This window comes from Cydia strobilella, chromosome 10 (genome assembly GCF_947568885.1).
Source record: "Cydia strobilella chromosome 10, ilCydStro3.1, whole genome shotgun sequence".
NCBI lineage: Eukaryota > Metazoa > Arthropoda > Insecta > Lepidoptera > Tortricidae > Cydia > Cydia strobilella.
Genome location: NC_086050.1, coordinates 17,617,294 through 17,632,862, shown reverse-complemented (window position 1 = coordinate 17,632,862; position 15,569 = coordinate 17,617,294). Strand labels below are relative to the sequence as shown.

The 15,569-nt window shown below is 40.5% G+C and overlaps 2 protein-coding genes across 2 annotated transcripts; both read right to left on the bottom strand.

The window, feature by feature from the left end:
- Positions 1 to 262: 262 nt before the first annotated feature.
- LOC134744961 (uncharacterized) lies at positions 263 to 2,503 on the bottom strand. Its single transcript, XM_063678908.1, has one exon. The coding sequence runs from the start codon at positions 2,501 to 2,503 to the stop codon at positions 263 to 265; it is 2,241 nt and encodes a 746-aa protein (XP_063534978.1).
- Positions 2,504 to 11,558: 9,055 nt separating this feature from the next.
- On the bottom strand, positions 11,559 to 14,537 carry LOC134744583 (juvenile hormone esterase-like). The gene is made up of 3 exons (XM_063678440.1): positions 14,342 to 14,537; positions 12,522 to 13,837; positions 11,559 to 11,791 (listed from the first exon to the last, which is right to left on the bottom strand). The coding sequence occupies exons 1-3, from the start codon at positions 14,468 to 14,470 to the stop codon at positions 11,575 to 11,577; spliced, it is 1,662 nt and encodes a 553-aa protein (XP_063534510.1). The 5' UTR covers positions 14,471 to 14,537; the 3' UTR covers positions 11,559 to 11,574.
- Between the last annotated feature and the right edge of the window lie 1,032 nt (positions 14,538 to 15,569).

Sequence of the window (15,569 nt, the reverse complement as noted above, 5' to 3'; positions counted from 1 at the left end):
CAGTGAAAGAACATGAGTCAAAATCATAAAAATAATTAATGCAAATAAAAAAAATCATTTATCTATATTTAAATACATTCTATCGTATTTTTATAAATCTTCATTTTTAGTTTTAAAGTGTGTCGACAGATGGCAGTGAATTTACTGGGGTTACAAAATTTACTATGACAGTACCGCTCTAGTATAAGTTACTCTCATCATCATTGGCCACAGCATCTTTACAGATGATAGTTGCAGCGACTAGAGGTATTTGAGGAGATGTCTACAGTCTACATCGACTGCGGTGACTGTAAAGACCAATGGCTGATCGGCATTTCTTGCCGCACCGATCACAGATGTGTCTTGACTCCTGGGGTGGTCCAGCAGCTCTGCGAATTCGTTTCTGGTTAAGGTGATCCAACCAGAGCTCGTCGTGCTTTGCCATGCCTTCCCGCAGGTTACGACGCCACTCGGGTCTCATCTCCGCGCGTTCCTCCCAACGGTTAGTTGGAATGCTGAAGCCATTCATGTCGCGTTTACATGAATCCTTGAAGCGGAGAACGGGGCGACCAACCGGTCTCTTAGCTTCGGCAATCTGTCCGAGCATGACTTCACGTGGCAATCTGTCAGGGTCCATTCTATGAACGTGTCCCAGCCAACGGAGTCGTCTCTGTTTCAGCATAGCCGTTATGCTGTAGCAATTGGTTTTAGAAAGAACAGCTTCGTTCGTTACTCGATCCCTCCAAGTTACTCCTAATATGATTCGGAGACAACGCATGTGAAATGCGTTTAGGCGACGCTCTTGCTTGGAGTAGGTGGTCCACGTTTCTGAAGCGTACAGCAGGATGCTAAGGACACAGGCTTGATAAACGTGAACCTTAGTGGACATGGTGAGTCGGTTGTTAGTCCAAACTCGTTTAGAGAGTTTGCCGAAAGTTGTTGCAGCCCTTCCAATGCGAGTATCTATCTCCCTGTTGTTGCAGAGATTTGATGTCGTGGTGGATCCGAGGTAACAGAAATGATCGACAGACTGAAGCGGTACTTGATCGAGGGCGATTGCTGTTGGTATATTGGTGCCCTGAACCATTATTACAGTTTTCTTGGTGTTCACGCTCATTGAAAAAGATCGGCATGCATGGCTAAACCTGTTAATCAGCTCTTGCAGTTCTTCTTCTGAGTTGGCGACAAGTGCAGCATCATCAGCATACAGCAGTTCCCGGGCTAACACATCATACCGCTTCCTAGTTGATTTCAGGAGGTTAATGTTGAATAGCTTCCCATCCTTCCTTGTATGGAGATGCACTCCGACATCGCATCTATCAAAAGCTGCTCTAAGGAGAGCCGAAAAGAAAATTCCAAAGAGCGTTGGCGCCAAAACGCAACCCTGCCTTACGCCGCGCCTCATGTCAAAAGCCGCCGATGAATCACCATCAAACATCACAGTACCTTTCATGTTTTCGTGAAACGCACGTATCAGAGACAGTAGGGTTGGTGGACACCCTAGCCGGACTAGAACATCGTAGAGTCCCTGTCTGCTGACCGTATCAAACGCCTTGTTGAGATCTACAAATGCCATATATAAGGGAACACGGTGTTCACGACATTTTTCTTGAAGCTGACGGAGGGTGAATATCATGTCGGATGTGGATCTGCCAGCTCTGAATCCGCACTGGGACTCCGGGTAGATTCTAGCTGCAAGAACTTCGAGCTTCTTCAAAACTACCTTGGCGAATGCTTTGCCAGCGATGCTCAATAGTGAGATTCCCCTATAGTTGTTACAGTCACCTCTGTCGCCTTTTCCCTTATATAGCGTAACAATGTCAGCATCACGCATGTCTTGAGGTATCGTACCCTCCTCCCAACACTTCAATAGGATCTTGTATAGAGGTAACGACACACATTTTAGTTTGATAACTTCAGCTGGTAGGTTGTCGCGCCCAGCACTTTTACCCAGTTTCAAACCGTTCAGTGCGGCTTGAAACTCGGCAGGAGTTGGGGGAGCGTCTAACTCCAGCAGAGTGGAAAAAGTTGGTAGAGACGCCAATGCCTCTGCGTCGACATTAATCTCCTCTGAGTACAGGCTAGAATAGTGCGCCGCCCATCTTTGAAGCTGCTGATGTTTTTCTGTGATTGGATCTCCATTGAGGTCTTTTATGCACGCGCGTTTCCTGCTAGTTGGACCAATGGCAGTTTTGATACCTTGGTACATTCCACGATAGTCCCCGACAGATTGGCAGCGTTGGATCAACTCGCATAGGTTAGACCAGTATCGGTTGACGCAGGTCCGGGTTAAGCGTTGCATATCCCTCTTAGCGGTCAAAAAGTTACTCTTGGCCCGAGTATCATAAGGCCTACTTAAGAGCTGTACATGAGCACTGCGTTTCGCCTCAATGTAAGGACGCAGCTCGTCTTCATACTCCGTAAACCAGTCATTCTGGGTTCTGCTCTGCTTCCCAAACGTCCTTAAAGCTGTCTCTGCGAGAGTCTCCTTGGTTAGGTGCCACATATCTTCACTGGTTTGCATGTTAGATAAAATACTGGGATTAAGTTTAACTACAATTTCTGACCTAAACTGTTCATATAAAGCTTCATCATGAATGGCTCTCGTGTTAATTTTTATTTTCCGTGCGCTCTTGGCCGAGTGAATTTTCTTAGGAGTCAAACGTGCCTTGGCCATGACCAACGAGTGGTCGGTATCGCAAATTGCGCTGTGATACGTACGAGAGTTAAGGATGTCGCGTAGATCTCGTCTTCTAGTTATGATAAAGTCTAATTGGTGCCAGTGGCCTGAACGCGGGTGTTTCCACGATACCTTGTGAGATGGTTTATTACGAAAATAGGTATTTGTTACGCATAGAGAGAGGGATGAGCAGAGTTCTAGCAAACGTTGACCATTCTCGTTCATATTTCCAATGCCATGAGAGCCCATGCAGTCTGGCCAGTTACTCCAGGTGCTTCCTATCCTTGCGTTGAAGTCACCAAGTATTAGCAGCTTGTCTGATGCAGTAACTCTCATCAAACACTGGCGAAGGTCGTCGTAGAATCTGTCCTTGACTTCTGGTAACGCCTTTAGTGTGGGAGCATAGGCTGAGAAGCGTGATGGGACCGGAAGACGTTGTTAGTCTGAGAGTCATTATCCGTTCAGAGACGCCTACAGGGGGTTCGATGCAGTTTAGTAAACCGTTACGGATTGCGAACCCAATTCCATGTTCGCGTCGAACTCCATCTTCCCTCCCTTTCCAGAAAAAGGTATAGTGGTTTTCGCGTAGGCTGCCCTCATCCGAGAGCCGAGTTTCCTGCAAGGCGGCAACATCTATATGCAGACGAAGGAGTTCTCTGTCAATTATGGCTGTTTTTCTTACAGTTGGATCAGTGCCGGTGGGTAATTCAGATCCAGGTAGCATAGTTCGAACATTCCAGGAGGCAAAACGTGTTATGGTGTTGGTTAATTTGACATTTTTAAATCTTCTTTTATGACATGTAGGTGCTATTTATGCTCATCCTGTTTCAAACACGTTGTGCTTGCTGCTCCACACACCTATAGAAGCGCAAGATGAGGGACGGACTAGTACCTTATTGGCCGGGGGCTGCCCGGCTTAAGGCGGGCGATAACTAGTCAATTAGTCGCGATGGACTATCCCACCGTCGGAAATCACCCCTAGCGCCTGCGCACACGTCCATTAGCGCGAGACTTATAACTGGTAGACTGTGACTCCCCGTGTTGTTTTCTGCACCTTTTCAGGCACAGGCAGAGTGACCTCTCCACAAGCACTGCATCGCCTGGGACACAACTATGAGACTATAAACTTGCCCAGCATTTATAGCCTCCTCTCGACCTCACCGACTTGAGCTACAGGAGTGACTATTCACTACGTGTAGAGTCGAATTGGTTGCAGGAGTTGCCGACTCGTTCAGGTTGAACCTTACTGTCGCCTACGGTACTCCGAATCCGTTGCCTCCTCCGCCAAATATGCGCCGTACCGAAGACTGCCTTCTCCGCCGCAGTTGCCGTTAAGGTCTTCACCCGTAACCCTGGGCAAGGGCTCCGCGCTATACCCCGCAGAACTGGGTCTCTTCCCGAACTTCGCCACTCCGTCATTCCGGTCTACTGAGATGAGGAGTGCCCACCCCCGCGACGTGGACGCGCCGGGAAGAAATTACTCCAGTGGAGGACAGGGAAGGTGACCCTGTCCTCCCGGGAGCCGGGTTAATGCCCTCGTATGGTGCCGAGAGCAAAGGCAAGTTACTCTATGCTTATACATACTGTACCTTTAACAGGGTTTTGACAAGTTTTCAGAGATAATAAAATATGACATTGATGCATCAAGGCGGTTCGTTTACAGAGGACCTACCGGGAAACGCGAATCCGAAATTTCGCTATCTCCCTCTTTATCGCTTGAATATGCAAGTGACAGAGATGTTAAATGGCGAAATTTTATTGTTTAGCGATAGACCCTCAGATTGTTATAGTGGCGCCCCCGACGCGGAGTTTCGCGTAATATTCCCTATTGGCACTTAGGGTAAATCGTCTATTACGGGCCACCTTCCAACAACAGACATAGTAATATGATGTTTATTGTTTATGATAACACTTCCTCATTTTGTAGCTGCCAATTCGGTGCATGGACTAACTCAAACCATCCACACTCTAATAGAAAAGTAATCAAGCTATAAACCCCAAAAACGCTACTCGAGCAATATCGGCTTCAAAATTACATAGATCAACGAACTTTCTCCGAAAATGAAATTTCCAAGACTACCTCTGCCATATTGTCCATGCCGGGGTAATATGGACCTTGTTGTGAAGGAATAGAGGTGTGAAGGTAGAGAGATGTGAATTGCACAAACAATGTACGTATCTATCGTAAATGGGTACGGAATAGGCGCCTTGTGGGCGGGATAGTGGTGCTCAAACTTATTTAAATTTAAAAATATTAAAAATATTTTTGGTAGGTACTGAATTTAGCTTTAATGATAACCTACTGATATCTTTAAATTGTAAACTACATGTTTAGTAGGTAGAGTTCAAGTGTGACACAGTTTAGACAAATGTTGGTCTTCGTCGTCAAGACAAATCATAATATATTTCCTGCTGTCCGGCTGTTCCTCTACAGATTAGATTTCTCTATAGACCGCGAGCCATTCCTCAACCCAACCCACCACTTTAGCGGCAGCTGACGTTCACGAGGGTTCATCTTACATAGCCGTTAACCACTTTACGAGTTTTCGCCCGGGAGGCGATTGGTCATGGAAAATATCTGTTCCTGGTTCCTGGCCCGCGGTCTACTACAGATTCTAGTGATTTTTTTTTAATTCCGGTATTTGTTTTTTTTTCATACGGGAGCCATGGTGGTCCCCTAGGTCTTAGATGAGTACGAGTTAAGGGTATGCGTCTTTCCTGTGGACATCATAAAATTACCGGACTTTAACGTTTAATATTATTATGTTCTCATTAGGCATATTAAAATCTTCTACTTCTTAAAAGTTGTATGATCGTTTTAGCGATAACTTTTGCAATGTCCACAGATAAACCGCCGGTTTTCCCGAAAGTTTTTGTCTCAATTTAAACTGCTTACTTCAATCATTGTGTATTTTTAAATACTATTGCATTTTTAAATAAATAATGCCATCAGATCCACGAGCTTTTCCTCATTCATTCCCCCTTAAAACAGCATTGTCTTAAGCATAGACATAGTATACATGTACAAGTATTTAGTTATAGACATGAAACCGAGCGACCAGGGGTAATAGAAAGACATATTCATGTATTGACAGTTTCATGTATGGCAGCATAATCCTTTTTCTCTTTCACTCTTATAAATTTCGGTATTTCGCCATCGCCTCCTTGCTATGCCATAACCTGACCATGAAAAAATGCCCGGTCGGTAATAAAGACAAAGCATGGCACTATTTTCTCTTTTCTCTTATAGAAATCGCAATAAGACTATCTTTCTCTATCAAAGAGTGTCAGGCCCTTGGTCTCAAGAGACATTTGAAAGGATTAAAATTTAATTAAAAGCTTTTGCGGTCAACTTCACTCCGCTTTCATAGTTAACCTCACCTTTCAAGTCGACACTTTGCTATGACATGAAAGGAAGTAAATAGGAAATAAGTTAATTACAGATACAAAATACATATACAAAATGTTTAATAATTTATATTATAAATACGGACATAGTCTTAGTAATGGGTTCCGTTTTTACCCTTTGGATACGGAACCCTAAAAAGCGCCACTTTAGTATACCTACTATGTACCTATTTTAGTAGTGTACATATAAAACTAAAACTATACAGAGCAAATAAGACACATAGTCCAGGGGCCCATTTCTCGAACGATATTAGTCTAATATTATTAGTGTGTTGCCATGGTAACCCATACGATTTGACAGTTCGTGGACTAATACTTATGGATGGTATAGAAAGGATGCCAATCTCTTATGGCAGAATTGTTGCAAAAGTGACCGCTTTCAGCTTTAAATAATAGTTCCTAATCGCTCCGGTGGCGCTAGTTAGGCTCTGGGACATGAGTATAACATGAACCATAGAAGGCAACAAATAACCCGACCAAATTACGTAGGTTGTTTTTGGTAGTATTTCGGTGTATGGTGGCGCCGCCTAATTACTGTTTTTTGATGGACACTTTTCATACATAGAAATTTGGCTCCTTTATATAGTCTCCATGTTAATACTATTAGTCTAATACCGTTCGAGAAATGGGCCCCAGGACATAGGTAAAGACATTTTATTAATATTTCCTGTCTACAATATACAGTCTTGGCCAGTATATACGAGGAATAACATAAAACACTGACGTGACTATTAATAACCCCTAATATACCGAGCACTTTGAAAATTAGAACGCGGATGTTCCCTGAACAAATGGTTGCCCATTACAACTTGTGTTTCGTCAGTCACCTCCCACTTATCAGAAAAAGGTGGTAAGCGCCTTTAGAACACTCAAGTTGTTTTGCTCTTTTGTAACTGATGCAGATGTTTACTTAGACAAATAGATACCTTGGTATTTGCAACATTGTTATGTCACAGAATAAATAATAGTACTACCGTACAGAAAGGAAACTTTCTACAAAACCGAAGTTTGAGCGGTTCAGGGTCGAATCATGCTATCCCTTTCAAATATATGGCACTATCCCTTTCGACTATTTAGGGTTGCCAAAATTCAAGCCATTATCTTTTCTGTGGTCGTACACGCAAAGGGACGTCAAGTTGTGCCAACCCTAATTGCTCGGAGCAATGCTGAGCCGAACGGAGCCCGAGTTTGCTCGAAGCGAGGAGTTTTGCACCCCTGGTTATGTTAACATATTGAGTACTTACGCTAGTTTTATTGCTTATAATGAAGTTTAAATTGCATGAATAGAGCAACTTCTCATATCTTAATATTGTCTTCGGTTACCGCGATAGTTACTCATGAAATAAAACAATGAAAACGGATTATATCGCGTATATTGACCACCAGTTGACCACGAATGCTGTAAAGGGTTCGAAACGTCGGGATGTATTTTAATACGCGATATAATTAATATAATAAAAACTAACGAATACGTATACTAAGAATCATACTTATGATAAGGTATAGGATATAATATTATTGATTTTCTTTATATCATTCTAGAACTCCCCATCGGCACACAAACCTCCATAAGGTTTTGCCGACGATGAGTTGTAATGATCTAATAAACTGTAATTTGTTTCCTTATTCAATAAATAAAAATAAATAAAAAAAATATTTCTCATACTTAGTTTGTAGAAATTATATTGTAACTAACATACATGGATGTACCTGTATCCTGAATTATATGCCCGGAAGATTAACTACAATTTTATAAAACCAAGTGTGATTCTGTAGCATTATTGTATTATTATTAATTTAAGAGATAAATTATTAAGAGTCTGAAGCTCTTATTTACCTATATCATTCTTAAGTTATCAACCAGACGTAGAATTAATTTATTATGATACTGAATGCGTTTTTGTTTTCGTCTCCCTAAAATTCGTCTTTGTACAGTCGAGTTCACAAACATATTTATAAGCCACCGTTCCAAAAATATATTTACTTTCACGCATCGACACTGACAATAACCCCGTGAACAGGAACAAGATGCATGGCATGTAACTGCGTCGAAATATCGCGAGCTCGAAAACAATACAAAAGGTAATCACGGTCCATATCCTAGTCGATATAAGTCTACTGACAATAAGGTCGTTTAAATATATTTGGAACGTTGGCCTGTAAAGATCTTTGTGAACTTGTTTTGTCTAGTACAGCATTTATTACTTACTTAAAAGTGCATCAAAAATATTATGCTTCCTTGCGCTGCCGCTGCCACTCTCAATATATCACGCTCCATTGCGTGGTGCGCCCTGTGTTGCGCCCCCTCCGTATCTTACATCCTCGGACGGACGGACAAGACACTTTTTTAGACACTTTCTTATCTTTAAGTTATAATTCCTCTACTTTAGTACTACTACTATGAGTCGTTCAAATATAGTCCGATATTTTTCCTTTCCCCCAAAACTGCACTTAAAGTTTGAGCACCTCCTGGCGCTGCCCCTCTCGATATATCACGCTACATTGCGCCCTGTGTTGCGCCCCCTCCGACCCCTCCGCATTTTACACCCTCGGACGGACGGACAAGACACTTTGTTAGTAAGTGCGCCCAGGTTTCAACGTTGTTGTTTTTAGTTTTTAAAACAATACGAGTCTTTATATTTTGTCTAGTAACATACAACGCGCCAACTCTACCTTCAATTTTCTACGCTAACGAGGTAAAATATAATATATGTATTATAATATAAAGCTTCAACCCAAAAGCAAAATCCTTTTCAAAGAGCTATAAATGGAAAGGTTTCAAGGATTTGTAGTAATAGGTAAGTTTCATTTTATTTAATATAACAAAATGTATTTATTCGTTTCCATTTCAGTTTCTTTTATTGACCGAAGCGTAGCGAAGGTCTACGTTTTAACTCGGGCATTTTGCTTTCGTAGGTATGTCCGGATGTTCTCTACTTAATGTAACAAAATGGATTTATTCGTTTCCATTTCAGTTTCCTTTGTTGACCGAAGCGTAGCGAAGGTCTACGTTTTGACTCGGGCATTTGGTCGTAACCTCTCAACCGGTTCTCGTGAAATGTGACCAGATTCTATGATTAAGGGGCCGGTATACGACGTTTTCGATTTAGACCTCACTTTGTGTATAATCGAAAAACAGAAAAATGGAACCATGCGTTGCGTTGCGTATGACAAGTATATTTCTAAGCATACAAATTTCAGGATCAGGGTCCAGATTTCATAATGCATTGTTATAAGGCTTAGTTTGTCCCTACCTTAATTTTACTATATAGAAGTACAATTACCACAAAAATAATAGGGACTAAGCAATATTTTCTCTTTAAACTAACAACCAACTATTGCCAATCCTATAGTTAAAACTTTTCCCCACCATTCATAACAGTAAATACCAATTAGGAGCTGCAATGATTGCGTCGACGTCTCCCAGGTGCACTATTTAACCTTACAAGTCCAAAAAGACGTATGTCTACGTGTTTCATTAGTATATAAGACATTTTGAATATAAAAGAAAGCGTTTGAATTAACACAAACGCTAACCGAGCGATGGCGAACGTTCTGAGTGTTCTAACCAATCCGCAAATCCATCCTGTCACCGGACACTTTCTGGGGCCTATTTTTCGAACGGTATTAGACTAATATTATTAGTCCACGAACTGTCAAATCGTATGGGTTAACATGGCAACACACTTATAATATTAGTCTAATACTATTGGAGAAATGGGCCCCTGTTGAGAAAAGTAAAAAATGGTTTATTTTTAACCCTTAGTCATATTTTGCGATTGGAATACATAATAATTAATGTGTCTTTAGAGTTAGACCTAGAAAAGTTTGCAGCGATTTTTATGGCACACGCGGTGCAAGTGTTATCTTAAACTTCTATGAAATTATGACGTATAAATAACGCACTGCGTGTGCTATCAAAATCGCTGCAGACTTTTCTTGGTCTAACTCTAACTATGGAATCAACCCGAAATCGCAAAAAAATATTGGTTGTTTTATTTCATGCATTTTGGCTGATCAGATGTTGATGTTTTCTATGGAAGGCCCAACTTTATAGCAGCCACAAAATAAATCTGTTGTTATAACTCATATCATATCATTCTTACGTTAGGTACACTGGTTAGAACCTTAGAACTAAATACGACTCGCTTACTGTAGGCAATAGGAATAATATGGCCAGTGTCGTACAGGGGTGACATTCCAATTAGCAGCTAATGGCTGTCTGTTACGGTTGTGATTTGATTGCTTGCGATTTATGGACATAATACTATTTGTTACGCTGAGGGAGTAAAGCTTTTCCAGGAATCAGTCTTGTGAAAAACGAAACAGTTTGTTAACGATTCAATATGGCGGATTTTACAAATTTCATATTTTGTCATAGTAGTTATGGAGGTTCAGTAAGGATCAAAGTAGCGGATCAGACTATACGTCACAAGTATCTATTATTTAATAACTTAATAAAAAGATATATTATATCTCTACATTATGTAGAATAATTAGACTGTATCAAATACTTTAGAACGGGAACTGGGGCCCCATTTCTCGAACGATATTAGACTAATAATAAAAAATAAATAAAAAATGCATTTATTTCAGACGAATAAGTGTCCATAGTTTGTTAGTACCAAAAAATACTTAAAAATAATACTATACTACTACTATATAACTATATTAGTGCCTAAACCTATATAATATTAGTACACGAACTGTCAAACCTTATGGGTTGCCATGACAACACACTAATGATATTAGACTAATATCGTTATGGAAATGGACCCTGTATATTTGGAAAAGTATTGCAGGCTGGCAGATACATTTGGCTCGTTGTTTAATCCGTTTTCGTTACTATTAATGCTAACTGTACAGTGCACAATGGTTGAAAAAAAAATGATTTTTTTAAAGCACACTTATATTTCATTAAATAATTTTCACATTATATACTTATTATAGTAGATGTATTAGATATAGTGCAGTCACAGTACATGATGATGATGAAAATTAGATTAGATTTGTGTAGATTTTCTGATTTTTCTGCTATAAACTATGTAAAAGGGGAAATCTAAGAAATACAATACATGTAGTGATTATAGTATAGCTACTGCTTAAAATATACAGGGTGTCCCTAGCAGCTAATATGGTTGCTGGTATCCATTGTTCGTCCGGGTATACGCTTACATCTTACTATGCTAAAAAAAGTGACGTACCTACTCAGAAAGTGACGAACTCAGAAAGTGACGTCCTCAGAATGTGGCGTTCTCAGAATGTGGCGTTCTCAGAAAGTGACGTACTCGGAATGTGACGAACTCAGAAAGTGACAAACTCAGAATGTGACGTCCTCAGAACGTGACCTAACTCGAAAGTGACCTAAGAATGAGACATACTCTGCCTAAACCGTCATAAGGAAACGAGGAAGAAGATGTACATATATGTGCTACTTCTACTTTGAGTCTCAGGTCTCAGGTGCTGAAAAAATGTAAATATTCCATTTGTAAAAGTGCAGCGTAAAATTAGCTTTTGATCAATGACGCGATCGAGTTAATAAAATATGTGTATGACCCAAGTTGATTCGGCAGAAACTTCGAGAAGATATTCTCATAAAGTTCCACCTCATCCTTCATCACGGCTGATGACGGCGTCAGTTCTTCGTCGATCTCCAGGAATTCTTCTCCGTCTTTGGTGTATTCTGGCCAGCGCACGCCCATACTGTCATCAAATGTTGGGTCCCTAAAAGATAATTAAATAAGTACTTCGTTTTAGAAAACCGCCTTGCAGAAACTCTGGTCATCGGTTCGTATTTAAAAACCAATAAAAGTAAGCCCGTACGTATCTAGGCAATTTTTTTATTTTTCTTTTTTCTCGGATTTTAATAATATTTGATGGATAGATAGAGTTCCCTAATCTGCACCATAAAGCGCTTAACCTTCCACTGAGGTACGAAAATGTATGGAATTTTCGTTACTCAATGGGAATTTCCGTAGATACATGTTTCTTATCCCAAATTTGGATTTCGTGTTTATTACGATCAGAATGAGGTGCTCTTAAACCTACCAATTTTTATCAAAACCTTACAAAAAAATACAAACGACCAAAAATAAAAAAATGGTCCATAGATGTTCTGAAGCCATTGATAATTTGCGAACAAGATTTAGATTAATATATACCTAAGCTCAGGACTTGACGAATGATAATGTAGATCAGCATTTCCAAAACTATGGGTCGCGAAGACCCATTGGTAGGCGCGAGCGAAATTTCAGTAGGCCTCGGGTTAACATCTAGTACTGTTAATATCCAGTAACATAGGACGGCCAAGAGGTGGGTCTCAAATTTGGCAATTTTTTAGGTGTGTCGGAGCCCAGACAACTTTGGGACCCGCTGATATAGATTTATGTCTAGATTTAAGTGGTTAACGATAATGTTGCATGTGAATGTTTTCTAGCATATTATTGTAACTTACCCGCATTTTGCAAAATTGGTCCAGAGTTTGGTGACATTATCTATCATTTTAAAGGTTGTAGATTCAGGATCGAGTGATAAGTTGAAACCTTTAAGGGGAAACAAGTACCCCAGATCATCGGCATGGCATACTTTTGGCTCATTCCCAAATAATTCAGCGAGACCTAGTCCATAAGTCATAAGATTCCTCTCAGACTTGCAGCAGAATTTGTATAAATAAAACTTATTTGAACTTGTCTTTGCACAGATCCTTTGCCACTGGATAACACCATACTGGAAATCTTCAAAGGAACAAAAGCGCAACAATACATCAGGATCCGTGCTCCCATTCTGGTAAAATTCTTTTATTTGCATGGCTGCCTCCATCTGAGCTGTCAAGCCGCAGTTAAATCGTATTGGCATCGGCACATAAAATTCAAGAAATTTTGATAATTCTTTGATATGATCGTATCCCCCCCTAAGCTTCATGCTAAATACACCTTCGTGCTCCACAATCCCAGATATTACCTCAACACCCTCATGTATTCCGTTTTGCACAGCCTCCAACGCATCTCCTTCGAAAAACCTCTCGATGCCACCGAATTGTTTTTCGGAGACGACAGAAAACAGTGGTATTGACAATGAAAGACCCCCGAGTCTCTCATAAAAGCATACGGGAGGTAAGCAATTGACTAGCGAACTAACGGGCTGTTCTTTGAAAAAGGAGCTGAGTTCTTTAGGGTCTGAAGAGTCGCAGCCTAATTGTTGCGCCAGGGCAATAGCTCGCAGCACAGGCCGGGATTTAAGTGCCCAGTAGCAATTCATATGACCGCTCATGGCGATCGCCCGCTTGAATAAACCCTTTGACATCGGCGAAACGAGATGAAAACTGACACTCACACCACCAATGCTTTCACCAAAAATGGTAACATTCTCCGGATCCCCACCAAATTGGCTGATATTCTTCTGTACCCAACGCATAGCTGCAACTTGGTCCTTTATCCCAGCATTTCCAGGCACTTCTTCAGTATCCAGGCAGAGAAAGCCGAGCACTGCAAGTCTGTAATTGAAAGTGACAAGTACAACATCGTGCCTAACCAGAAATTCTGGACCATAGCTATCATCGTTTCCGCTGCCGAAGACGAAACCTCCTCCGTGGATCCACACCATAACAGGCAGAGGTTCAGCTGGCTCCAAGTCAGGGGTATATACGTTGAGATAAAGGCAGTCCTCGCTGCCTTTCGGAGTTGGATCCGTGAGAGGATCCACTTGGTAACAGATTGGACCGAACTCTGTGGCGCTGCGAACCCCTTCCCATGGTTCAGGTGGTTGTGGCGCCTGTAGATATGAATTATTATAAACTTAAAATAATTGCTTTTGTCTTGTTTTACCTTAACGGAATATTGATGGATTAAAATTCGTTAGTGGATTATTATTAATGTAATGTTAGGTACATTAGAAACTTTTACTTATAATTTTATTTCTACTTACTCGTATAAGTATACAAACCCGTACGTTGTTAAATCAAAAGGAACCGAGTTAACTGGTTAACCACGACGATATTTTTATTGAGGCGGACGAACATATTTTAGAATTACCTACCCCAATTCAAATAAGCGCTGGCCAAAAAAAAGTATTTTTTAGAACGTGATCAAGTCATTTTAAATCTGTATCGCCTGCCCAAATGTGCTAAATATAATAATAAAATGGGACCCCAGCAAAAGGTTTAATCATACATAGGGGTTTCCTTTTCCTGGTAAAAAGACATGAAAATTATACTTTGCCGTTACAATCAAATTATTCTCAACCGTAAAAAATAATTCAGTAATTTTCAAAACTCACCCTAAACCTCAAATCTCCAACAGGGGGCGCGGCGTAGGGTATTCCCTTAAAACTGTGGAACTGCCCGCCAAAAGGGTTATCCACTAGCTCTCCCTCTAACACCCCATCAATAATTTCCACTCTACTCATCGTTAAATAAATATTTCCCAACCAAAAATCACAATGCTTTAAGTGTATGAAGTTAGGACAGAATATTTTATTTAAACCTGGGTTAGTAGTATCTCATACCACGATTGGACGAAAAATGTTTGCATCAACGTCACTAAACCCGGAAGTCATCGTTACATAGTAAATGAACTAGGGAGTCCCTAGTGTATGCAAGTTATCAATTACCGATATCGATAAAATATACGGTTTTAGTGAAAGTTTGATATTCAATTTCGGCGTGATTAATAGTTAATATCATTGTTATCAATGCACAGATCGATAAAAAGACGTTGAATGACATTCTGTCACTCGATGATAATCATCATTCGCTTGCCCTTGTCCCATTTATTTGGGATCGGCGCAGTCTTTTTCTTCCATACCTCTCTATCGCCCGTCACCTCATCATTCACTTGCGTTCTTTCATATTATCTCTCACACAGTTTTTCCTCGGTTTTCCTTTCCTGTTACTTCCCTCCACATTCATTATCTACCTTTAATACCTTTACCGTAATACCTTTCTCGTCACATGACTTTCATCCCTTCGCGTCCTCATATGCTCGTACCTCCTCTCCCGTTCCTCTTATATACTCATTCTTATCATTTATTCTTATCTTAACATTCTCATCTACTCGATCAATCATGAAACTATTTGAAAAATCCAAATGCGTAAATTTCAACAACTGGAAATAAATTTTGATATTAACGCAAAACTCTGCGTAGTTGGCGCCACTACCACAATCTGAGGGTCTATTGCGAGGCAAGAAAATCGAAATTTCGTTGTCTAACATCTCTGTCACTCTTGCATATTCGAGCGATAGAGAGGCAGATAGCGGAGTTTCGGATTCGCGTTTCCCGATAGGCCCTCTGTAAACAAACCGCCTTGATGCATAAATGTCATACTTTATTATCTCTGAAAACTTGTCAAAAACCTGTTAAAGGTACAGTATGTATAAGTTACTCTATGGTTTATTAAAAAGGTTAGTGCTGCACTCTGGTGGCAGAACATTGCGGTAATATCCCTTTATTTAGACGTTTCAAAAGTTAGAAAAAAGATGTCACGATAAAAATCACATCACTATCG